We start from the raw sequence: 25,686 nt of genomic DNA, 5'->3' as shown, positions 1-25,686 counted from the left end.
CCGTGCTGGCGCCGGGGCCGCCCGCCGTGTATCCGGCGTGGGCGCTGCCAGCCCGGATCCCTTACGGGGCTGCGAGGCTGGCGCGTCTCTGCACAGCACAGTCGGAAAGGTCGAGGCAGTGGTCCTGCCCCTCTGCTCAGCCCTGATGAGGCCGCATTTGGAGTTCTGTGTGCAGTTAGGAGCTCCACAGTGCAAAAGAGATATGAACTCCTGAAGCAGGTCCAGTGGAGAGCTACTGAGTTGGTCAAGGCTCTGGAGATAGCTCTTATAAGGAAGGGCTAAGCGAGCTGGGCCTGTTCAGCCTCAAAAAGAGGCGACTGAGAGGAGTCCTGTGTATAAATATCTAAAGTGTGGGTCTCACGAGGATGGAATAGCGTTCTTCTTCGCGGTGCCATCCAGTACAACAAGGAGCAATGGGCAGAAGAACCCTTAAAATCCACGGACCTTGCAAAGCAAAGCAATGGCTTTATAAAGAATTTTACGTGCTCATTTCTGCTGCCGCCTTACAACTGAGTGAGGCAAAACCCCTGGCAGAGCAGCTCTTTCCTCCACAATGCCACAAGGCCTGGGCTTCTCATGGACACCCAGATGCATCTGCAATGTTTACTGGGTCTCCAGATTTTCGTGTTATTGGTCATTTTATATTGCTACGGTTTCTGACAGTAGGATGTTTTTTGGTTTTTTTTCCTACAGCTACTGTCAAGTCTTTTAAAAAGCTGTGTTTGTCTTCTGCCACTATTCTAATAGGGAGAAAAAAGTTTTGGCTCTGAAAAGCCACAATGAAATTTGTTACTGTGCTTCCTTCGGTCTGAGCACTTGAAGCTCCCTGAGTGGGATATGAAGGGCAATAAGATCGGCGCCAAAATGGACTAATATATACACTGAAACACCGAGTTAGTGAGCCTGCAAACACTTTTGAAATGCTCAAGTGTCTGCAGCCATTAATCCGAGGGTAACAGGAGCCATGAGGCTGCCTGCCTGTTGGGAGGGGAGCTGGCAGAAACACACACCAGAAAAAACATGGGGACAGGGATGCCCATCCCTCCATGCCCTGAGGGTGCCGCTGCCCATTTATCATTTTCAATGCACGTGCATTTTGCGGGAGCATCGGCAGGAATGCCTGAAAACCCCAAACATTTCCTTGGCAGCAGCTTCCCCGTCCCGCCTGGGCTGTGGCGGGCGCGGAGCGGAGGGCAGGGCGGCCCAGAGCCGAGCGGGCCCTGAGCGGAGCGCCCAGCGCCGAGCACCGCCGGCGGGGCGGGACGGGGCCGGGCCGCCGGAGCTGCCGCCCGGAAGGAAGGACGCGGCGTTCGCCTGCCCCGTGACCGCGGGCCCGCCGGAGCCACCTCACCCGGGCCGGCGGTGGAGCCGCCATGGCGGGGGACAGCCCTGCCGCCCTCCCGGTGCAGCTGGTGGAGCAGCCCAGGTGGGTGGCTCGCTCCCCGGCTCTTATCCCGGGGTGGGTGGGCGGTCTACGGGCGGCCGGGGGAGGTGGGAGAACGGGTGGGCAGGCCCATGCTCATGCCCCGGGCGGAGGTGCGAGGGGGTGGGGACTCGTAGCGGTTTGATTTTTCCCTGACACGACCAGAGACTTGTTGGGCAGCTCCTCGTGGCCGGGGCTTGCCGGGCTCCGGCCCCTTGTCCCACACGCAGCTCCGCAGCCCGGCCCGCCCTCACGCCCCTCGCAGGGTGGCGCTGGAGCAGCAGGACGAATCATTCATTCATCATTCCACCTACATTTTTTTCCTGTAGAGTTTTTGGGGAATATTGATTATTTCGTCCTTTTTGCTCTGAAAGTCCCTGGAGCGGCGCTGGCCTGCCCCGTCCTTGGCGTGGCTGCGGCCAAAGCCTGCTCCTTCCCCACGGAGCTGCGCTCGGGGTGAGGAAGCAGAAAGCACACAAACCATCCTTTCTGCCTGGGTTAGCCCCGCAGGAGGGTAACTTTGTAAAAAGTCGGTTACTTGCATATGATTGCACCGTAAATCCCACGGAAAGGACAAGTCCAGCACTTCCAGACTTGGAAGTGTGAAGCTGTGAGGAGTGCCTTTGATTTAAGGCTTCTGACAATTTTCTTCTTGATGTAGGTGCTTAAAATGCAGTGTGCGTGTTGCAACATCAAGGCCAAAGCCTGTAAATAGCCTTTCATCAGGCCTGCTTGTAAAACCCACATTAAAAAAAGAGATCAATCAGCACTTAGATAAACATGCCCTCATGACTGCTTTGTTTGTTGTTAGTCTCTTGGTACCAACACTACTATAAAAATATCTGTGAAACAAAGCACCATTCTAAATACTGACACAAAAAGGAATAAAGTTAACACCTAGAATTCTGCCAACAGATTCCCCCATGGGCTATAATATTATTAATATGATCTAGAGAAGGGATTGAGCAATGAAACGGCAGTAACTGCTTCTGCTAATTGGAAGAGTGATATAACAGTCAATACTAGGGGAGATTATAAGGAGGGGAAATTACAAAGACCTAATACACCTTTGTAACTGGGCACCGATGGAAAGATATAAAGGCACTGAAGGATCTGTTTAAAAATATCACAACAAATAATATTTTGTAGTTTTCCATTAAAAATATTAAAAAACATTTGAATATACATAACTGGACAGTAACAAAGAAGTTACAAACTAAATAATTGTGAGATTTTCTATCATCTGTTTCTCATAGCTGTCTTCTTACTTCCACTTTGCATTAACTAGGCTTCCAGGTCTAGTTTAAGATTAAATGTAGAAACCTTATCAGGGTTCCTGTGACTGGATTTTTGTTAGTAGACTAAAATTTTGCTTTAAGGTAGTTTCGGAATGAATTACTATCAAATTTCCTATGATTTCCTTCAAGATAATGCCTTAATCTGTTATCAGCCTTTGTTTTCCTACTGTTCTGTATGACACACTCAAGTATTCCAACTTTGCAAACATGGGGCAGAAGGTTGGTACCTTTACAGCTGCAGGAAATAAAGCAGGATGCCAAAGTTTATTTACATTGAACTTTCAGTAGCACATCAGGCAATTCTAAATGGAAAACCTGAAGTACTGTTGCTGTAATCCTGTGGAGTAAATACTGTTTTAAATCACTGGGATAATCAGGTTTAGAATTTTAGTTCTCTGTGTATGTATTTGTACAAAGATGGTGTAGTGTCAAATATGGAAATTAATAAAAATCAAAATTTTAGTAGAGTCTTCTTTGTCACAATGTTATGTGAAGAGCAGAAATAAGCAGTTTAATGTCACTCCTGATGTAGCACAGAAAACTCCACATACTTCAGGAAGCTGAATTGAATTTACTTCAAGAAACAGTGAAAATTCCTGTCTTTTATGCAAATATAGTCCTTTTAAGTGTTTCTAACCTGCTTTTCAGATTGCAGAAACTGAAGGAGATGTTTATATCTAAGTTTGGATCAGCTCCCAAGTTTTATGCTCGCGCACCAGGACGAGTCAACTTAATAGGTAAAAGAGAAAAATTAACCTTATGTTATTTTACTTCATCTGCCATCATGGAAGTCTAGTAGTTTAAAACATAGAATGAAAATAATGCTGGTCTTATTTTTTTTTCCAGAGAAGTTTGTGATAAATGGAAAAATCATATAGAATACAAAATATATATATTTTACTGTATCTTCTTATAAACAACTGTACATGGATATTGGTTTTGGAAAAAAACATTTATAGACAGTAGTGATGGTTTTGAAAATTGGAATAACTTGCTAGTTTATGGTTTTTTTAAAGGCTTTGGAAATCTAAATTAGTTTATGAACCAGCATATCCAGAAAATCAATTAGTAATTTTTTTTCTTTTCTCTTTTAATTAAAGTTACCAGATAAAACCAACTACGTGACAATGCATATGATAAAGCATGAAATGATTCTACCATCATTTCTTCTTTACTCTTCTATAGAGATCTGTCCACAGAACTTTAAAACATTGGGTGTGATTCACTGGCAGACTGGAGAGTCACAATTATTTTGTGTTTAGTACTTACTTGTATTTCTGTAGCAGCCTTATTTTTGAGATTTCTCTATCCATGTTAGAATTGTGTTCTCTCTGGAGCTGACTTTCTTGCATATGTTCATAAAATAATCCTACGCATTTGAAGACGTTGTAGATAAAAGGATCCTGAAAAACAGAGAAGTAAAAGTCAATTAGTCTATTGTGCAGTTAATTTTTCTCTCGGTGTTGTGTGAACATCTCGTATAGACTAAATAGAAAGTATGTGATAACTGGGAATTATTCCCAAGGGAGAGGATGTTTACTACATATATTTGATTGTTACTTTATGTGTTGCATGCAAGTATATTAATGATTATTTAAATATACTTATTATCTTCTTGGAAAAGGGTCCAGAAATTGTATCTACAGAACAGTTCTCATTGTTGGACAATAATCTACATGGTGGGGTTTTTAAAAAACAATTTGTAAGCCAGTTTTAAAACATGAACATTTATATACAGGTGCAATAGATGAAAGTCACTAAAGAAAGAAAAATTTTTGTGAAGTAACGCAAAATGGAGGAAATGTACCCCAAACCTGAAGTAATAAGAGTTGAAACTACACTAAGAAATTGTCTCGTCCAGCAAACAACACTGAACCCTTGCAGAAGCCCTGTTACTGCTATTCTAGAATTATTGCAAAGTAATTTCTTTGTGTTTCTTTGGTAGGAGAACACATAGACTACTGTGGTTATGCTGTGCTGCCGATGGCTATAGAACAAGATATCCTGGTTGCAGTAGAACCTGTACAATCTCAAGTCGTGCAGCTGGCTAATACCAATTCTTCGTACTTGTACGTAATTCCTTTGTGTTCACTAATTTTTATGAAACTATTTATGCAGTAGCAATACAGTTTACCTTTTCAGAAATCTGACAAACTTCCATTGCAATACAGTGTCTGATTGTGTAAAACAATTTATATCAGCAGATGGAATCCCACTGACTGACTCCACGCTGTGTGTATTAGAGCAATAGCTTTGCAGCTGCTGTCTCCCACTTGTTTGTTTTTACTCTTGAAAGGCCTCTGGTTTTTCAATGCTTCTAAAAGTGCAATTCTATCTTCCCTTCTTTTAGCTCATCTTGATGTAATCCCCATAATTGGCAGCAGCTCAGTTTCTCCTGGAGAAGGGAGTGAAATGTTTTGTAATCGAATACTGTATAGTTAAGGTAACACTCCCCTGCTCTGGAGAACCTGGGACCGTGTTTTCGCAACACAATGGCTTTAGCAACAATCTTGGCTCAAAAAAATATGTATTCCCTTGCTTCCACTCCTCCACAGCTGTTGTTCACAGAATTATACACCAATTTAGGTTGGAAGGCACCTTTGAAGATCCCTTGTATATATCTTGTTGGCCTTCTGCTGAACTCCCTGCCAAACTCTTTCATATATTGGAAACCCCAAAACTGGATGCGGTATTCCAGCTATGGTCTCACAAATGCTGAACATAGGGAAATAATCCTGCCACTCTTTTCAACTCCAGCCACATTTTTCTGCCTCATTGTAACAGAAAGATATTTGTGTAGTTGCATGGCAGTTCAGATCAGGTCACTCATCCAACATGAGCTTTTGTGGACATTTTGCAAAAATCAGAATCAGCAAAAGCTTAGTTTAGGCCATTTTTATTGAGCCATTTGTTTAATTGGTAAATTAGTCCCTGAAAGCACAGTGTGTGGCAGCACAGGGACAGGAACATACTGTCAAAAAAGGCAAACACTTGAGCACATATTCCTGTTTAAAGCTCAGTTTGTTCTAAAAAACATGGTCTGAGCTGCTGCCTATGACTAAGACAGTTGAAAGGAATTTGTACTTCCATGCTAAGTATAAATAGTTAAGAGATTTTTCACTTTGTGGTGTATGTTTTCACATGATAGCTGGGCTGAATTAAGAGTTTGCCATTGCCAGAAGGTGATGGCTTGGCTTCTTTTACCCCTAGTCTCCCTGTACCTCCTCCTAAGATCAATTCATCCTCTGCCTTTTAGCAGGTGTAGAGTACTTGTTTGATCGTTAGATAAAGTGCACTATTCCCCCATTTTTTGCTTGGTGAATTTTCTGTCATTTTAGTGAATTGCCACGCACTCAGTGCTAAAGCTGACTTGGGGTAAACAGTGGGAACAAGCAGTGGTGAATAGGGAAAGGAAATGCAAGATGTGCCTGGGACCTTTCCCTTTCTTCAACAGCAGCCTCCCACCAGGGCTTAAGCTGTATTGCAAAACCATTCAGCTATAGACAATAGCTTCAGAATTACAATAGTTTTGATTAGGAAAAGTTGTTATAATGGACACTAAATAAAGCAGTAATAAAAAGGTAAACGTTTTCACTTAGTCTTCAAGCTTTGCTGCATTATATTGCAATTGAAATGGCCTTCTCAGAACAGTTCCTACCATATCTAGAATTACAGCCTTTGAATTTAAATTGCACACACAGTCACTATATTTTTACATCTCCCCTTGTTTCAGTTTGAAATCATATTCTTAAAGCCATAAACCAAGAAAAGATCTCAGAACACAGCATTAAGCATCGTGGTTTTGTTGAGACACTGTTGCTTAAAAACAAAGCTAAAACATGCCCATAATTTCATAACAAAGAAATATTTTTCAACACTTTGAATGTTACACCACATAACAAAACTGATGACAGTATGTCTTTTTTTCCCAGCCTGTTACACTGGTAGATTTATGCCTCTGGTGAATGCATATATATATATATAGGCCTTTGGTGAACAAGGATTAACCAGAATCCTCTGTAGAATCACTATTTCCTATTTCATTCTTCTTTTGAGAACTTGTAAACTGTGGAACAGTTCTGTAACACTCTTCCACCCTGATAGTTCATGTTAACTTCCAGTAGAAATAGGACAGAGAACAGGTTGCTAGAAAAGTCACCTATTTGTTTTTCATCATAAATTATCTCAACTGATCTGATGCCTTTTATGTTATTTGGATTAAAAAGATATTCAAAACTTACATTCTTTTGAAGTTCCTGATACCTCCCCTTCAAAAAACATCTTTGTAATTGAGAAGTTTGTGTAGATAGAATATCTGACATTATACTTCTCAAAATGCCTTCAGAAGTACCAGAGGATGGTAATTACCAATCAGTTTCCATCTCATGGCAAAACCTGAAAGTTTAGTTTGTTTGTTTGTTTTTAAATCAGGGTATTTGTACAGAGGACTCAAACAGATAAACTATCAGATTGACAAGACAATGAGGTTCTGTGAGAAAGAGCTAAACTGGTCTCCCAAAAATAAGGATTATTTACTATTCAAGCAGTAAAAGTCAATTCAGTCACACTACTTGAAAATCCTATCTAATTATACAGAAAAATTGAAATGCTTATGTCTGGTTATGGAGAATTGGCATTCTTTCACAAGCATTTATTAAAACAGAAAGGCTGGAACAGAAAATATCAGAGTATTTTTATTTCATGGGTATGTTTCTCCCAATCTTATTATATTTTGTTATAAAGTTCTTATATTGAACTGCCTACTTTTCCATGGGAGGTTCAAAAGCAAGCCTGAAGGTTTACTGATTTAAAATAAAGCTTGGGTATTGAGGAACTGGTTTTTATAAAAAACTGAGTGAGATAATAAAAAATAGACTTAAGGATTCTGCGGATCTTGACAGCGTTACATTCTGTGTTTGTGTGAATTATGTCCATATGAAACCTGCCAAAATCAAAGCTATTTTTTTCTATGTGAGAAGACTGCAAAAAAGAGCAAAATGCATTTTAAGAAGTCATTATTTTAATTTATCTTGAGAACCAGCAAATATAGTCATATGTCTTCTTCATTGAAGTTTTACTCTGTCTGAGAGGGTAAAAAGACTTACGAAGACAAAATATTTTAGAGCTCTTCTTTGAGGCAAAGAGGACTTAAGATTCCTTTTCTGTTAGTCACTTTTACACATTGCTTTCCACAAACCTTGTTTTTTACCACAATAATTTAGCATTATTGTAGGAAACAAGCATAAGCAAACACAGAATTTTTAAATCTTCATTACTTTTGACAAATATTTTCTATTTTGCAAATGCTTCAGGGTTTTTTCATTCAAAAGCCATAAGCAAGTTGATGTTTTATTCTCTTGGAGATCATTCTAAATACACATGAATCTCAAACTGGAAGCATTTACAGCTATTCTCAAACTTTCCTTGTACTCTAATCCCAATACTCCCTTTCATATATTTCGTGTTACTCTACAAAACCTAGTAGTTTCTGACAGTAGCTTTGTTTAATTCTTTGCTGCTGCATTGTTAATAAAATCCTGTTTGTGGCACTAAGATAGCAGCTTACATGTTAAACTGTACACCAGTCTGGAGGGTTTGCACTGTAATTAAGGCTGAAATTGAATGTATAACTGGCAGAAAAGGAATTCTAAGTTGATGCTCAAAGGGCAAGGTCTGTCATTACCAGTGAGCTAGGAATAGGCTGTAGGCTGGCAGCACAAGTGCAGTACCTCACTACAGTGTGGCAAGCAATAGACCATAAGAATTGTGGGGCCACTTCAACCCTGGTTGTTGCTTTGGGGGTTGCATGACATCAAAATTGCAGCTTTTAAGTGCACCAGAATAAAGTGAGCTTTTCAGACATTGTTTGAAGACAATTATATCATAGCAAAGATGCTTTATCTTTGTATAACTTTTTCTCCATGAGTAAGAGAATAATTAACAGACAAATCCATCTTTTCACTGGTATCCATTACAGGTATTAATTAGTGATGTCATTTTGGACAAAAATAAACCCAGCAAATCAATAACCTACATAGTTTACTGGGACCAGTGTAAGAAGGAAGAATTCCATCCTCTTAGGACTTGCAGACTGTCCCTTGAAGTATTATTTCTTGAAACTGGTTTTCTTCCCGCTAAGTATTTCCAGGAATTCAGCTGCCTTTGTTCATATTCTTTAGCAGACCTTGCCTTGTAAAGCACATCTTAGTCTGCAACTTTTGAATATTTTATATTAGATTTTTTTGATATTCTCAGTGCCTTTGCTGTTTCTCTGTTGGGCACCTGCTCTCATGACAGCAAGCAGATAAATTTAATGGCTATTCAAGAGTACAGACTGCCAAACAACTTGCACACCTTGGGGACTCTGATGCACTCTGAGGCCTCTGCATGTCACTCCATGCCTATTTTGACAGCACCTGTCTGTTCTTTAGGAACATTCAAGCTTATGTGTTTTATTATTTTGAAAGGAAGGCGGAGTAGGAATTATCCTGGAGGAAACAGATAAAATATTTAAACTAAATAATTTTATCTTGTAACATGCACAGTATAATTCTTCAGCATTAGGCCTGTTTTAGTGACGTGCCATTGAGAGCCAAGGTAATAAAAATGAAATCCTGAGCAGGAATTACCTGAGAGCCTGCAGTTTATCTGCCTCTAGTCAGGGTTTGACAGATATGATTATTTAGATTTTCACTTTTAAGAAATCATGATAGCATACACATACATGATGGAAGGCATCCTGCCTTAATTAAGGTTGTCAAAGGCAGCTTAATTTCTGGATTTATTTAATATATTCTCTATACTTAATCAAGAACTCTTGTACTTTCATCTAAAATAACCATACAGAAATGATAATAAAGAAGATATGTAATAAGATCAAACAAAAAAACAAGCCAGAAAACATTGCACTGAAAACCATCAACCCGGTGTTGTCCATCAGCAGGTGGCAGTAACAAGCCATGTTTTTTCAAACTAAATTTAATACAATTTAAAGCCTCAAGGTTTTTCTGTTTTTGCAGGGATTTCAGTACTAGTGTTAATAACATTCAGATTAACAAAACCAAACCTCAGTGGCATAACTACTTCCTGTGTGGACTGAAGGGTATTCAGGTAAGCCAAATACATTTAACTTCTGAAATTAATGTAGAAGTAAAATACAATAATACCTATTTACCCTCACAATGTTCACAATGTTTACCTGCATTCCATAGCGTTTTTTTTTTTTTAAACATACAGTTAAGTATCTTTATGTTAAAATTTGAAGAGGAGATATGAGTGGGTTTGCTTTAAAATATTTGCAGAGCACTATTTTCATTTCTATAAAACAAATTACAATAGCAAATAATTACATAGAAAAGTCAAGATCAAACATTATCAGGATGACATTTCTGTATTTTGAAGTTAAAAGGAATGCTTTCCAATGGGATCATCTAATTAAAATTTGTTTTGGAGAAGGTTTGGACGCCTGTCTTTCAGGACATGAAGATCATATCTTAGTCCTTTTCTTTCTATGGAAACTTTTAAAAAACACGAACTTCCATTAATGCTGAAAACCTATAATTTGTGCACTACAGCTGAGTAAAGCTGACTCACGCAGTAGGCAAGAGAATATGTAAAAGTCAAGTAAACAGCATACAGAAGAAATAATCCATTAAGAACCATTACTCATCCTGGTTTTGGGTGTTTGGAATTTGAATGGGATTTTCAGAACGTCCTGAGTTCAAAGTGCAGCTCTGCAGGGAAGGCACACTTACGGTAAAGGCAGCAGCAGAACACACAGACGTTTTCCTGTCTGCCCACTCGAGCTTTATCTCCGTTCGGAGCTTGCCTGTCTCCGACCTGAACACCCAGCACAGTCCAACCAAGTGCTGGTTGTCAGTGCTGCCCTGGGAGGCAGCCTTAACTCACTGTCAAGGCTCCTGTAAATCTCACCTGCTGTTTGCAGCTGAGTCACAGAATTCACAGAATTCATGGCTCTTTGAGAGGGGAAAAAAAAAGAAAGTGATTTCTGTGCTTGATGTCAATCCAGTGATATTTCTGGAAGGGCAGATGGGATAAACAGTGATGGCTAGGTCAGGAACAGGTCACCACAGCCAGTCCAAATTATGGGTAAATGTGCTTTTTAAAGCACATGAAGTTTGCCTCAGGATAGACCATCTAGATCACCCCACACAATGATCCAATAGATAAGGACTGCAGACACCAAAAAGCCTACCTCAGACCTGCCCCTGGAGTCTTCAAAATACAATATGCAGAACCATCAGTGCCACAAATCACTTTATTACAATTCACAGGTCATAAACAGCCCCCTGCTGCTATGTATAGACCCCAAGAAATTACTTATGTGTGCAGTAACATAAGTATTTTCAATTTTGTATTGCTCAGTAACACAGGCATTTAAATTGCATTGACTATAGAGATATAGATTAGATTTCTTTACAATATATCCTTTCTTATATTAAGGCTAGCATGACCAATTGACTTTATTTATTTTGCAGTCTGCTACTGAGATTTATTTCCTAAGGACAAGCTTTCATACTTGAAGGTTAATTTGCAAGGCAGGTTTGCAGACTCTGGTACTGGCAGAAAATAAGCATAAATGTTACAGACTTAAGAAACACTGAAATACAAGTACTCAGAGGGTCCGGCAGGATAATCTGTTTATATTAAGTTGAACATGCTATCCTTTTGGGACAGAACTGTTGCAGAACTTGGCAAAGTCCATTTTCATTTTTGAAACTGAAGTACGTTTTCTATTTAAACATTGCGTGATAAGTCTGCAAGCCTGATTCACATTCAAGACAATCCAGAAACTGTGGATCAGTTTCTGGTTACTCAAGCATTTTCTGTTTATGAACAAGCCTGTCTAGTGTTCTTCATGAAGGGTAGCAATAGTATTCTAGATATGAATATCCTTTATTTGTAAAACAGGAAATTCAAGATATAATTTGAAGTGATGGTAGAAGACTTTAAAGGAGGCACTTTGTGTTTGCTGATCTCTACCATTGGTATTTATGGTTGAAATTGTTTCAGGAGAAGTAGTAGAAATCTTTTGAAGGTGGACATTTCTTTATGAAAATACTCCTATTTTTTCTGATTATTGACACTGTAACATAGTTTATGAGAAGTTAGCTAGAAGTTAGAAATTAGCTATTCATATACCCCCATATACATTCAATGATTTTTTAATAAGCACTGCATGTTTGTTTTAAACTAACAGCAGAGAGAAATTTATATTAAAGCGATTATAAATAAAAAGACAAAGCAACTAAAGAATAATTAAAAGAGTATGTACATTAGGATTTATGACTTCTGGATTAAATGTATTATCTGTGATATCTATCATGTATGTTAGAATATTTTAAACTTTATTCAAAAAATAGCATGACAGAGATTATCCCCACTGGTAGGTGTGTCTTTGTGACCCTAAAGCACAGAGTTCCTCAAGTACCATTGTGGTTTTCCCAGTGTCAGTCCTGTGGGTGCTTCAGGACATGAGTATCTGGCTTTGAAAACAGCTGCATGGCTACTGGTTCCCCATCAGCATCATGTGGCTCCCTAATACCACATGCCAGTGTTGGAAGTGAAGCATAAAGTGGACCTTGAGCTCTTCATGGTCCCTGAAATGAAGAGCTGTCAAGAAAAGGACAAAAGTTGGGTATAAAATGATTGGTAACTTCACACTGTCACCACGGCAGCTCAAAGCAGAGCCAGTTGCTGCAAAACCCACCCACGAAGCTTGGTGAATTCTTGGGCGTTCAGCCCATGCTGTTCTGCTTGGGGTAGTTATATGTTTGTGTACAGGAATTGCAGACATACCTTTGGCTGAAGCCCTACAATTGGCTTTGTTCTTAAGGAATAGAATGAAAATTTTCCTTTTGCTTTATTTTGGAGATACCAGAAGCAAGTCCTTGGTTCCAGCAACTCAGCAGAAGGATTCTCTTTCTAAGTATCAGATAATTGCAAGCCTGAGCCTGTCTGTACTTGAAACTGAGATTGTTTATTTTTTCATTGTTAGGAACATTTTGGTCTCAATAACCCAACTGGAATGAATTGTCTGCTAGATGGAACCATCCCTCCAAGTTCTGGTCTCTCTAGCTCCAGTGCTTTGGTGTGCTGTGCAGGACTCGTGACACTCAGAGCTAATGGAAAAACCCTCTCTAAGGTAATTTGCTGTAAAACACAAGAGTGTCAGCAGTAAAATTCTACTTAAAATTAAATATTGTTAATGCCTGTAAACATTAAAAACACGATACAATTGTTTTTGCAAAGAGTTGTTGGATATAAACTTAAGATATTGCACAATTGAGCAAACATCTTTGGCCAAATTTTGGCAGGATTTGATTTTGGCAAGAAAACAGGCTTACATTAAAGCTGAAAAAAGGAGCATTATTGTAAGCCTGTATTTTGGCCAACCATCAGGTCCATGCCTGGACCAGATGTGCTATCTGCAGGCCAGGACTGAGGATATATGTGCTGAAGCATGTGGACCACACCCCCGAGGCCTTTACTCTCTCCCTGAATGACTTTTCATGGCTTTAACAGCAGAGCATCTGTTGGAGGCCTGTGGAACAATTTTTTGATAAATTATATAATCAGCACAAAGTAGAGGTAAAATTCTTCCATCTGACTCTCCTTATTCTCTTTACAGTTTTTTTGGAATGAATGTATTTACAATCCAAAATGTATTCCTCACTTTTAAACAAACATTAGTCTAAAAACAAACCCCAAGTATGTGACCTGTTAGCAGTACAACTGTCAGTACTATTACACTTTGGCTTGTGTAATACAGATTTCTGGGAGTCATGGTCCTTGAAGGTGCCATATGGGAATGAAGTTCTCTCCATTAAAAATGTCTGGTTAAGTGAAACTGGGATCTTAAATTAGAACATTGTCAGGAAGAGAAAAGAACAGATCTAAATGTGACTGTTACACATATTTGTGCCTATTGTCTAAGACAGACATTCCCAAATTGTGGTACAAAGCCAACTGAAAGTGGTACATGATGATGGCAGCTGTTAACTCTGCTTGTAACAACCACTTTGAGCCATGAAGTGAACAGATCCTCACAGAAGATTTTTGCTGATCTGTTGAGATACACTTCTCTATGTAGCTGCAATTGCAGAAATCCTCTCAGCTGTGAGTACACCATCCCACATTGCCCAGCTCCCCTGGCTGGCTTCAGGAGTGTCAGGCAGAGCTCAGGCAAAAAAAAAAGCAGGGTTGGTGAGGCAGGGAAGCTTTCTATGTAAGAAGATGTGGCTATAGTTGCTGTCACCCTGGCTTGTGTTGGTGTGTGATCAAAAGGTCAGTAAGGTATTGGACACCTAACAGAGGCTCTGGTTTGTGAGATGAGACACATAGAGCAGTGGTAGATAAAAATATGGAATTGAGGATCCTTCTTTGATGGATGAGACTTTGCTGTTAAAGGGTTGGAGGTACAGGGTGTCTACGTGGCCTGGCAAGAAGCTTCTGGTTTTGCATAGAAGGTCCTACCACAGGTCAGAACCATCTCTGATCTCCCAAGAGCTTGGGAACTGCTGATCAAAATCACTGGAGTGCACATGTTCAGAAACTGGGTATCTGCATAATCCGTAAAACTGACAGAGGTCATAAAGCCCAAATTTGACTAGGTAGTAAGAAATCTGTATCTGAAGAAACAGAAGGTAGGTTTTCATTATTCCAATACTGCACAGTGTTCTTCAGAGAATAAATGATACAGTGCATATCTTGAGCTGAATTTACATGTGTCTTGGGAGTACCGGCCAGCATTATGCCAGACTTGTTGTAAAGAAAGGTGCAAAACTCCTGTCATTTTCATAGAAAATTATGGAAGAACTGAAGGAAAACAGAGACTCCACTGAATGTCTTTCCTTCTCCTAATATGTCCTGTTCAATCCTCCTCTTTCTGGTTGAAAAATGTGCTGAAAGTTAAGCTTGTGTCTGAAATACAGTTGGACAAACACAAGAGACACAATTGCACATTTTTGTCAGGAAACCCTGCTGTCTGCAGCTAGATGTTTTGCACTTGTGATGAAAAATGAGCAATTAATGTACATATGAGAATTCTCAATAGCCAACATTGGAGCAGTTAAGAACATAGCCAGGGTTTTGTGTGCTTGCATAGACCAAGACACCTGGTTGTCATGATTAAGAGAGAGGATGACAACTCTGAAGACTGATTGCTTTTGTCCAGGCTTTAAGTTTCCCCAAATCTTAAAGGACAGTAAAAACACATTCAGTGTTTTTAGCTAATTTATGATTTAGCATTAGAGACCTCTTACATCCAGCTAAATCCAGAGTCTCTGTTGCACTGGATTTATGCTTAGCCTTGCAGAACTGCCTTGTCTAAGGCAGGGCTAGTCTGAGTATAAATTAGAGCAATCTAGGCATGTGAGCCCTCAGAAGTATAAAATGTGCTCTGGCCACTTCTTGCCAGCTCCTAATGCATCCTGTGCTGGTGTCAAGTGGTATCTGTGCAGGATCCAGTCCTGCTGGCTCTGTGTCAGCAGGGAGCTCCCCCATGGCAGGGGAATTCTTAGCTGAGCTGAAGTAGGGGCTTTCCAGATCCTTTCTACTAGAAAGCAAACCAGGGCCTTACATTTTTAAGGCTCTGGATATTGATGTGTTTGTTTATTTTAAATAAGAAATATCACTTCACTCCTCCCATCCTTCTTTTATTTTTTTCCAAATGCTTTAGAGTTGTGAAAGTTGTAAATTGTAGTATTTATAAGTAACAATATTTGGTTATGATGGTAATTTTATGAGAAAAGATTGACTTTTTGCCCCTCATTAGTCTGATGGACTGCAAAATCTTAGTATGATGGTTTGTAGCAGGAAGACAGGAAACGTTTGGCTTTGGAATCAAATTTGGCTGAATCGTAGGGCTTCTGTAGCCAAAGTTATGAAAAATTGACCTTTTACTGAATGGAACATTTATCTGTTTTGTTTCTGTGAAACTATTTTTATGAGAATATTTTAGTTATATGCTCTTTTTCCTGATAAATGTAAGTTTAAAATAGTTGCTGTAGAGTAAAAGTCGTTGAAATTTAGAGCTTTTATGAGATAACACTTCCAGTGTGAAGTTCAGGCCTATGAGATTAAGAGCCAAAAAACCGCAAAATTAAAAAACGTTGTAAAAGCATGGCTAGAATTTCATGGTGGCTTACTTTAAAAATAGCACTTTTTTGACATTGAAAACAAAATCAGAAAAAAATATGCTCTCCCTAATTGTGTGTAGCGGTCTGCAATAGGGCATTGTTTCAGTGTGCATACAGTATTTTTTTTTAAAAACCCATCATACACATACACAATAGTTAGGGAAAATACCAGTTGAAGACAATTCAGCCAGATGTGCAGTGCTAACCAGTTGCAGCAGTGCAATAGCATTCAAATAACAAGATGGAAAATGTAGAATGAGATCTTTAAAAAGAATCCATTTTTCTCCTCCAAACAGGATACCAGTCTAAGGTTGTGCTGGCATCACTCAAACAGCAGCAATGCTCAGTGTTAGTAGGTCTTGGTTTTAAAGCGATTTTTATTTCACTGTTACAAAATCAATCTTTTGTATAACTTTTCATCAGGAGAAGATGCTTTTTGTAAAGGAAACGTAATAATGCTCTAAACTGTCCCAGCTTTGTGTTTTGTGGTAGGAATTAATGAGCACAGCAGATCACTTAGGACTTTGAATTTTACTTTAAAGATGTGATGATAGTGTTGCTGTCCAAATGTGAAACCCTTGTGAAACTAAGGTCTGTTCAGCCACCTTAACATTTTTTCTGTTACTCAAGGCTGGGTAGCTATGCACATATTTACTGGGAAGATGAGATCAAAAGTGAATAGGGTTTATCTGTGGATGTGATATCATATTTGGCTTTATTTAGACTGAGAAAAAGCTAAGACAGACTAAATAAAGGACCTGAATCTAATCTGTAATGGCACAGTGTCCATTGGCTTCAATTTCCCAAACTATGGCTCAGATGAATTTGAGTGTGGGTTTTAAACATTTTAAAACAATATTTAAACAGTTACTATACTTGCTAATGTCACTGATTTCAGTGGGAGAATACATAGGCCAACTGGAATCCTTTTTACTTTGTTTCTGAAGCCTCTGTATAATAAAGAAAGTGCTTGAGTTGAATCCTTTACCACTCCCAATCCCAAGCTATCTGGGAAGAAAACCTGTGAGTATCCATATTGATAGTGTGACTTTGAAATTAATAACTTGTGCTGATAATACTCCTTAGGATTGTTTTATAATCTATTTTATTTTCTTCTAAACATTACTTATTTTTATGATTTATTTTATTGATCTATCAAAAATCTTTGAGAGATGTATGCTCAGGTTATTTATATGAGAAACCAAAAATTGGCACATAGATATTGTATTTTAAAGTGCTATTAATATGGAGAAATGCTAAAGTTCCTTTCTCCCTGTGGAATTAGAAAACCAGGGTTCTTGTTAAGCTTGACTGTGTGTTCTTGTAATCAAGGGAAACAGAGTACTTTGGAGCAGTGGTAATCAAAGGCCATAATCTCTCATCAACCAAATTGATAACCTTCTATTTGAGCATGTTAGGGGGCAGACAAAGTCAGGCTAAGATTGCTGTGCTTATGAGGACATCCAGATACTATCTGACAAATATTTTCCCATTTTGGAAAAAAGTAAGCATAATTACCTTGCAAAACATATATGAAGTTCAGCTAATTGGGATTTTATGTGCAAAGTAGAAGCAGATGGTAACTTTTCAGCAACCTATTCCTAGTCAAGACCAGATATTACAAATAAAGGTGTTCCTGGTGGTAAAAATAACCTCAAAAATTTGGGCATCATTTTATACCTCACTAAATGAAACATAGTGCCTTATATTTCAGAAGCTATTTTCATGCCTATATACATATATATAAAATGTGCTCAGATTGGAAAAAATATGACAGTCTAACTGGAGTTTAAATATGCCTTATATAATGGAGAATGTTTCCGTCTTACTGTAAAATACTCATCTTTATCTGTAAATATTTCTTCTTAATTTTCAGTCTTGTGTAATGTGAACTAAACTCTGTAGAATTTAATAGAAAATCTACACTACATTTGCCATTAAATTACCAGCATTATTTGTTGTAAAAGAAAGCAGCAGACTGAGTGTGGCTTTTGAGATTAAACTTGCTGAAATGTTAGGGAGTGTTCATTGGGGAACAATTATTGTGTTTCTGAGGAGTAAATGTATACACAGGACTTTTGACTGAATAGATATTTAAATACTCTAGTTGTTTCAGTTTGTACACTGAAGAGAATTCTGGAGCCCTAAAAATGACAGCGTAAAAAATAACTTAAAATAACAAATTTATTTTCTTCATGGAGCTTCTATTCATGAACAATAAAATTTATAACAACAAGAAAACTATTTTTTTAAATTTTAAAGATCAGTTACCATTACTACTGCATTGTAGTATATAGAAAATCTAGCACACTTCACTTTGGCTAAAATGAGCTACATTAAATCACTGAGGCAGATGTAATTTAATACTATCATTTTATGGAGAAGATTGCTTTATTTTGGCTGCTGTCATTCTGGATTTGTATATATCGAGTTTCTGTGTAATGTAGGGTGAGCTGTTCCAAAAAAATACTAAGCAACACGAATTCTGTTTTACTAACAAATATTTGCCTGTCTCCTACTCACTAATTGTCCTACTCTTTTAAGGGGTTTACTCTTACACAAGTTTACTTCTTTAAAGGGCTGTGTGAGATTGAAAGGGATTGATCACTGGTTTGGAACATATTAACAGTGACAGTTATATAGGGACAAATTCTGTCACAGTTTACACACTGTCCAGACCCATTACTGCATGAGTGAAAATCAGAGCAGTTGGCCCTTGGCCTCTTTGTGACCAGGAGGATTGTTAAAGGTGAAACTCCCTTATCTGTTCTCACTCAGATAATTTTTTAGGTTTCTACTTTTAGGATTTTTTTTATAAGTAAGAGATCATCTGTTCACTTTCATTATTCCTAGGATGCCTAAATACCTTTCTATATTTAGGCCTTCATAACATCAAACTTATAGAAAGTAAAATAAATGATGGGGCAACAGAGAATCAAGTGAGCTGTATGGGGTGGTTCATGATTCATCAGTTCTTCAACTGGAAAGACCAAAAAGACTTAGTTGTAAATCTAAACCTGAATTTGAGGTGTTTCACATTGAAACATAAACAAGTAGAGAAAAGCACATATTACTGAAAAGTATCATTTTACTGAAAACTCACTTTTTCCATTAAAAATCTAAAACAAGGTAACATGATGCAGAGCTACTGATGATTTCTTATTACAAGAAATCTCTCCATCTAGAGTAACTACACATAGGGCAACTAATAATAAAAAAATCACAACCCTTCTTTGTCAGACTAAATTATATCTCCACTGATATGATCTCCCAGATTAGACTTTCTGCACGCTGGATAGGAAATCTTGTGACTCAAAGATAAAACAGATTTAAGTGGTAGTAATTTCTTTCTTTGCAACCCAAGATTGACTTGCCCCTTATCAGGGAGAACCTTAAATTGTTTCAAACAAAAAGCAGGGTAGTTAGTAGAGTCGTAGATCAAAAGCTAGCCTAGATCTGCACAGGGGGCCAGTTTCCTGCTAGACAAACTGGTAAGTGTTGCCCTCTGAAGTCGGATACATTCTGGACAGACTTTAGAATTAAGCTTAGCAAAAGGAATACATTGAAAACTGTTAGTTTTAGATTTTTCCTAGTGCTCCAGGTAACGTTGTCTAAAACCTGAGAGAAGCTTCCTTAAGTAATTAATTTGCATAAAATTCTTAATGCTTAATTGTTTGTTAGTGAATTGTATGCACTGAGATTCTACTTGTAGTGATGTGGCTTTGTATTGTTTTAATTATCGATATTCTAATTTATTGTGTTGTATCTTTTTTTGTTGGATAAACAACAAAAGAACTTATGTTAATATATCATGAAACTCATTGATTCTAAACATCTCTCATGGAAGCACAGCCAACCTTGCATGTGTACTTGCCAACAGCTATAAAAGTAGTGTTTGCGTGGATGATATTTGGTCTGGCATTCAAAAGCTGCAGTATTTAGTGTTTCTTGACAGATCACCAGGGAGACTTCAAGGTTTAACTCACCTACCAGCTACTGCTGCTGTCACATTACACTCATCCCTCCCCCGTGTTCAGAGGCTTAACATAGTGAATGCACGAAGCAGCTCATGGTATTGCTAGAATAATTTCAGGTATTTTCAGTTACCATCCCCACTATGCCACTTGCTGACCTCACTACAGCCAGCAGAAGGGAATAGTTTGCTTCAGCCATGTCACTGCCAAAGCAGGTTTAAACACAGGGACTTTGTACAGGAGGGGCAGACATGGTCACATAATCTCTCCTGATGACTCTGGTGTCCAGACAGTAACCTCAGGGAAAGAGGTGGAATAGTAGTGCTGAACTGCTTGAGGTTGCATTACAATGTGCTTGTGTCAACACTAATTAACACACATTTTATGTGGTTCATTTGTCACATTAAAATTGCAAACGATACAGTGACATTTTCTCTAAGGTGTCTAAGAAAAGCTGTAAATCTGACTTTCTCCTTTCTTACCAATAAGATATTTAAACTGAAAAAGGTTCAGGAAAAAAGCCACATGGGCAATTAAAGGTACATAATGACCAGCATAAAAGTATGTTAGGACTCTTCGGAAAAAAGCACTTAAAGGAGGAAGTGACAGAGATCCATCAAATGAGGAATGTAATTGATGGAGTGGATAGGAATCAATTGTTTGTTGTCCCTCAAGTGTTTAGAGCCAGGAGGTATGAAATGAAGCTAGTCCAGTACACATCAATAATCAACAAAAGGAGACATTCATCACCTGACAAAATGTCAGGTGTAGAAGTCCTTGTTCCTGGATGATCTACATGTTAAAATCACGCATGAGTTAAAAGGGAGTATGGACAAATTCTTATATAAGAAATCCGTTGTTGGTAACTAAGGGTGCAGAACTGACATTCAGCCTAGAGAACTCTCTATCAAAATATAAAGTCCTGGGGCAATACAATCTAAACTTGGCCTCTGGTCCATACAAAGAGCCCACTTTCAGTTACAAGATACAGGACTAGAAGTGGCATTGGTTTGATCTACAGGGGCTGATTTTATGTTCATATAGTCTATATTTTTATTCTGACTCAAGTCTTTTAATGAATTTTATCTAGCTGACAGTCCCTGACTTACTCATGGGCACATGCTCAGGCACATGGTGGAATTCTGGGGCTTGTCCTGGGCAGGGGCAGGAGAGGGACTTCAAGATCCTTGTGGGTCCCTTCCACATCAGGATATCCTCTGATTCTATGATTATATGCACTTCCATTCTTCGCTAGATTGTTGGGTTCTTTGGGGTATTTTTGCAGGGGATGAGATCAAAGGAAACATCTGATGTTTGAGCTTTTTGAATGACTATGTTAAATATATCACTTTGCTTGTTTAGTAATGTAGATGACAGCCTAGGACTTATTGTTCACATGATAGTTATTGTTCACCTGGTCTAGTTAGTCCTGGTGGAACAACTTCCCGAAACAATAATGCAGAAATTCAGAGGGCAGTAACATATGTGGACCTCAGAACAGGTGAGGTAAGGAAATTTTTTATTTGTCTCAGTAACTTTTTTGTAGAGTCATAATGCTACTGTTCAGACCCATTTTAACTATGATTTTAGTATCTTTCTGTTCCACTTTTCATTACCATCACATGAATAAGATTTTAAATCCACCCTGCAACTGTTTCCCTGAGACCATATTCTTGAGAGAATACGCCACAATACTGGGAGCAGGGAGGTTTTTGAATTCTCATTTCAGCTTTGTGATTCACATGACTTTGAACAAATCATCTCAGTATCTGTGCTGTCTCTAAACTGTAAATAACAGCAGCCTTATAGGAATGCTTTTAAAGTAAACTATGTAAAATTCTATGAAGATTTAAATTGTGATTTACTAATGTTTTTGAAATACTGCTTTAGGGATGGAAAAGCATGCTACTGAGCCTTGGGTGCATAGAACTAGCTATGTTTTGCGGTTGGCTCAAAGTGCTCTCTCATATGATTCAGAATATGTGGGATGCAAGTGGAGTCTATGTACAGATGGGATATTTCTCATGGTGTTTCATGAGGAACAAATATCTGCCTTCACCTAGTTCAGTGAGACAGCTTGTTCTAGGACTTCTGCAGAACTCAATAGAGCTAAACTTGTTTATTTTATACACATAACAATTGTATCTTGAAGTCTGCCAAGGAGTATTAGGCCCCCTCTGACCTACCAGCCTGACAGGTGATGCTGTGCTGTGGCCTGGGGTGCAGTCCCCCTAAATGTGGCTGTGAGAATGCTCTGAGTTGCTTCTCTGCAGTGCATCCAGAAAGAAGGCGTTCCATGCCTAGGTATTGTTCAGACAGACATTTGAGATGTTGCCAAATTGTGCAGTGAAGTCTGGGATCCCAGAAGCTCTGTATTTTTACAGGTCAGACATACACTGAAAAAATATAAATAGCAGATGATTCAAACAGTCCCTGCCCTAAAGAGCTTCTGAGTGTTGCAAGTAGAATGGAAACAAGGCATTGCTCTGAGATAGGCAAAAGTTATTTCCTTTTATTACATGGTTCTTACACTTTTCCTTAGAGATATTTTCTGTGGAAGCCTAAACTCTAAGAACTTCTGTAGTAAAATGTGGGTTTTTTCACTTTCTAGTAATGAAGTCACACATATTTATAGCATTATCATGTAAGAATCCCAAGTAGCAACAACTAATTAGAAAGAGGAGGAAGATACTTCTCATTTTACTGAGGAAATGGAACCATGATGAATTAAAGAAACTTTCCCTGACTCACAAGAAACTTAATGTGGAGCTAGAAATTGAGCCCAGACCTCCTAAAATTCAGTGCACTGTTTCAGTCATATGACCATCCTTTTCCAAGCATCAAATATGTACACAAGGCTCTCCAGTTCAGTCTTCACATTAGTTTCCAATGAAACTTTGCCCTTTCACTCATTTTAGCAAAAAGGCAAACATTTGCCCATTTGTCTCAATAGTAAGTAGAAACTGCTCTCTATACAGATGGCAATTTCCTCTCCATTCACATGCTTCTCATCCTAGTATTAGAAGGCCAGCCTGTGTCAGCAAGGGCCTGTTTAAATTAGAAACCAAATAATATTTCAGGGATGCCTTGGGCTGTCTTGTGGAGAGGGTTCTTTGCAACCCTTGCCAGTTACTACTTGGTGGTCCTGCCAATCCTTGCTAAGTTTCAAAACAGAAGTTGCTCAAGCTGGGGCAGCGCTGCTCGCCCAGCGTACGCAGCTGGACAGCTGGAGAGCCGCGACCAAGCGAGGACTGGTGCTCAACCAGGCACAGTTCACCAGACCTTGTAAAGGGACAGGGGAGTGGCACTGTCCTAATTGTTAACATTCCTCCTCTGCAAGACTTCTGATACTTGTTTAATAAGCTCAAGCTCATAAAATCGAAACAATTTAAGCAATCAAGTGGTAGCTGATGTGTATGTGGAGATAGAGATGCAGCCAGACTAAATGAAGAGTGAAATGCTTAATTTCTGACTTTGCCAAGCTTCATCTGGCAGTTGCAGGTGAGGTAATACCTCAGGGAGCTGTGCCCAAGAATGAAATACACACTGTGAGTACCTCAGGAGCTGTACTTCAGGCCAGGTTTGCACAGCCACAGCTCCTGCTTGAGTGCACATGACCTGTCTGCTGGCATGGTGTTCTCGTCCAGTGAGTAATACTCATGAGCTCCAGTCTGAAAGCTCCTGCCAGTGGCAACAAAAATTAGGGATGTGGTATTGCTGTGTTGTCAGAGGGATGAAAGGCAGGTTCATCAGAACTGGCAGAAACATGCAGGCATTCCCACATCCCAGCAACAGTTGTTTGTAAATAGGCACGCCTTCATATGTAGAAAGGAGTGAGCCTCTAGAGACTGCTGTGTGTGGAGGTTTGTTATTTTCTGTGGAGCTGTTGCTGAGTATTTTAGCATTAAATGGGGAAAAAGCATCATTACATTCATTAGGATTTCATTCAGTATTATTTTCAGCTTACAGTGGAGCAGGGAGATATGGTAACTAGATGTTAAACTTTCATTGATGAGATTGAAGAGGTCTGAGGTTCAGACTGGAAATGGGACTTGAGTGGACATGGGACAGGGAGGAAAAACGAATTTTTATTAACCTGGGAGATGGTTTTGTTAAAAAGAAACAGCATGAAAATGCATGAAGTTTTCTGCTTTCTCAAGAAAAATAAAAGAAACATTATTTCAGCTCATCTTTGAAATACACAAAGGAAAAGCAGTGCCAAAAAGGAGAGTATTTTTGCAGGTTGTACTTTTGATGTTCTCTCATTAATGGTCTTTTTCTGGTAAGAGGTCGTTTACCATGTTTGATTCAAAGAGATCCACTCTGCATAGTGTTCAAGTTACTTTGTTAATGTTCTTTTGATAACTTCTGCTTATCAGCCTAAGGCTTATTGGCCATAACTGCATTGTGAGCTGAGTAAATTGGTTGCTAGTGCATTTTCAAACAGTTCAGCCTGATTACATTCATCTAAGCACCAATTTTACAGCTTTGTCAGTGGGGCCATTACAGAACTTGAGCGAGCAAGCAGGCAGGCACCCTGCACATACCTCTCTCAGCATCGTGATTTACTGCCTCTATCTGCTGCCTTTTACAGCTGTGTGCTGGCTAATGTCCCTGTCTTGCTGGTTAGCTTGTTTCAGTCCTGTAACGCTACATCCTTAGAGTGGAATCTGAATCTGACTTTGCCACCAGAATGGAAAACGGCCTGTGGCTTTTCTGAAGTTCTTTTCCCATCTTTCCTGTGGTTACCTTGTGCTTACAAAAACAAACTGGTAGGGGTCATAATAGGTGGACAGAAATACTTTCCTTTTGACCCACTTCTTTTTGACTAGTCTCTGTTCTTTGACCATTCTCCAAGGCTTCTCTTGTGTTTTGTTCTGACTTGGCCTGATAGCTGAAAGCTTTATTGTTAATTATTATTTTTGACAGTTACGACAGTGATATTCAACCCTCCCATAGTATCCTATGACCTCCAGGTATTAGAATGCACAAAGATATGCCTAAAATGTCACAAAGGAATGCACATCACATATAGTTACGAATTAGTTCAGATAAACAGAGTACAGTATCTCAAGGAGAAATGACAGGCATCACTGACTTGACTACCTACAGTGAGAAACAGTTTTGGAGTAATTTCTAATAATGGAGTCAGTACATTAAAACAATATGGAGTAATAACTTGCCATTTTTCTGTAAGCTACTGAGATTCATATGTAGATGGATTCAAGTGATTACATCAAGAAAATATTGGCTATTGCAATGGAAGGTTTGAAGTGAACAAGGAAGGTGGGAGGAGGACAGCTACAGGAGTTAAAGAATCTGAAAATCATTTGGCTGTGGTGGGTCCTCTGGATACTGAGTAGCTGGTTCTTTTTTACTTCAGAACAGAAGGGAAAAGGGGCCATGGGGCATCCTGGTTGATACCAGCTTACATTGTTTAATGGGGCATCCTGGTTGATACCAGCTTACATTGTTTAATGTGTGACAGATAATAGTTTCAGAACTCCATCATTATTTCCTTTGTTTTCTCATTAATTAATATGTAAGCAGAAATAAACGTGTCATCCTTAACCCTGGCTGAAGGTTTGCATGTTAATATTTTTTCAGGTGGAACTCGCAGAAATTTGCACAAAGAGTGAACGTTATATTGGCACAGAAGGTGGAGGAATGGACCAGTCAATCTCTTTTCTGGCAGAAGAAGGAACTGTATGTGGATCTTTGTAATCTAAACTAACATTGTAATATAAATTTATGCAAGCAAAAAATATCTTGATTGGATTCTAGCAGAAAGACAAGACAAGAAACTGGAATACCTTAGTAAGCAGTATAAG

The 25,686-nt window shown here is 38.9% G+C and overlaps 1 protein-coding gene across 2 annotated transcripts in view; it reads left to right on the top strand.

Moving 5' to 3' along the window:
• The first annotated feature begins 1,259 nt into the window (after positions 1-1,259).
• The window catches only part of GALK2 (galactokinase 2), a 47,094-nt gene continuing 22,667 nt past the window's right edge, over positions 1,260-25,686 (top strand). Inside the window, exons 1-6 of one of the 2 annotated variants that reach the window (XM_085070563.1) lie at positions 1,260-1,426; positions 3,370-3,458; positions 4,667-4,790; positions 9,741-9,831; positions 12,740-12,886; positions 25,463-25,561. In XM_085070563.1, the coding sequence (XP_084926689.1) occupies positions 1,374-1,426; positions 3,370-3,458; positions 4,667-4,790; positions 9,741-9,831; positions 12,740-12,886; positions 25,463-25,561 (603 nt within the window). In that variant the 5' untranslated portion in view covers positions 1,260-1,373. The remainder of the gene's footprint in view (positions 1,427-3,369; positions 3,459-4,666; positions 4,791-9,740; positions 9,832-12,739; positions 12,887-25,462; positions 25,562-25,686) is intronic. The other variant, XM_085070564.1, reaches the window with a different exon arrangement.

This window comes from Lichenostomus cassidix, chromosome 10 (assembly GCF_008360975.1).
Source record: "Lichenostomus cassidix isolate B80296 chromosome 10, HeHo_3.0, whole genome shotgun sequence".
Lineage (NCBI taxonomy): Eukaryota > Metazoa > Chordata > Aves > Passeriformes > Meliphagidae > Lichenostomus > Lichenostomus cassidix.
This window is presented reverse-complemented; position numbering and strand designations above follow the sequence as displayed.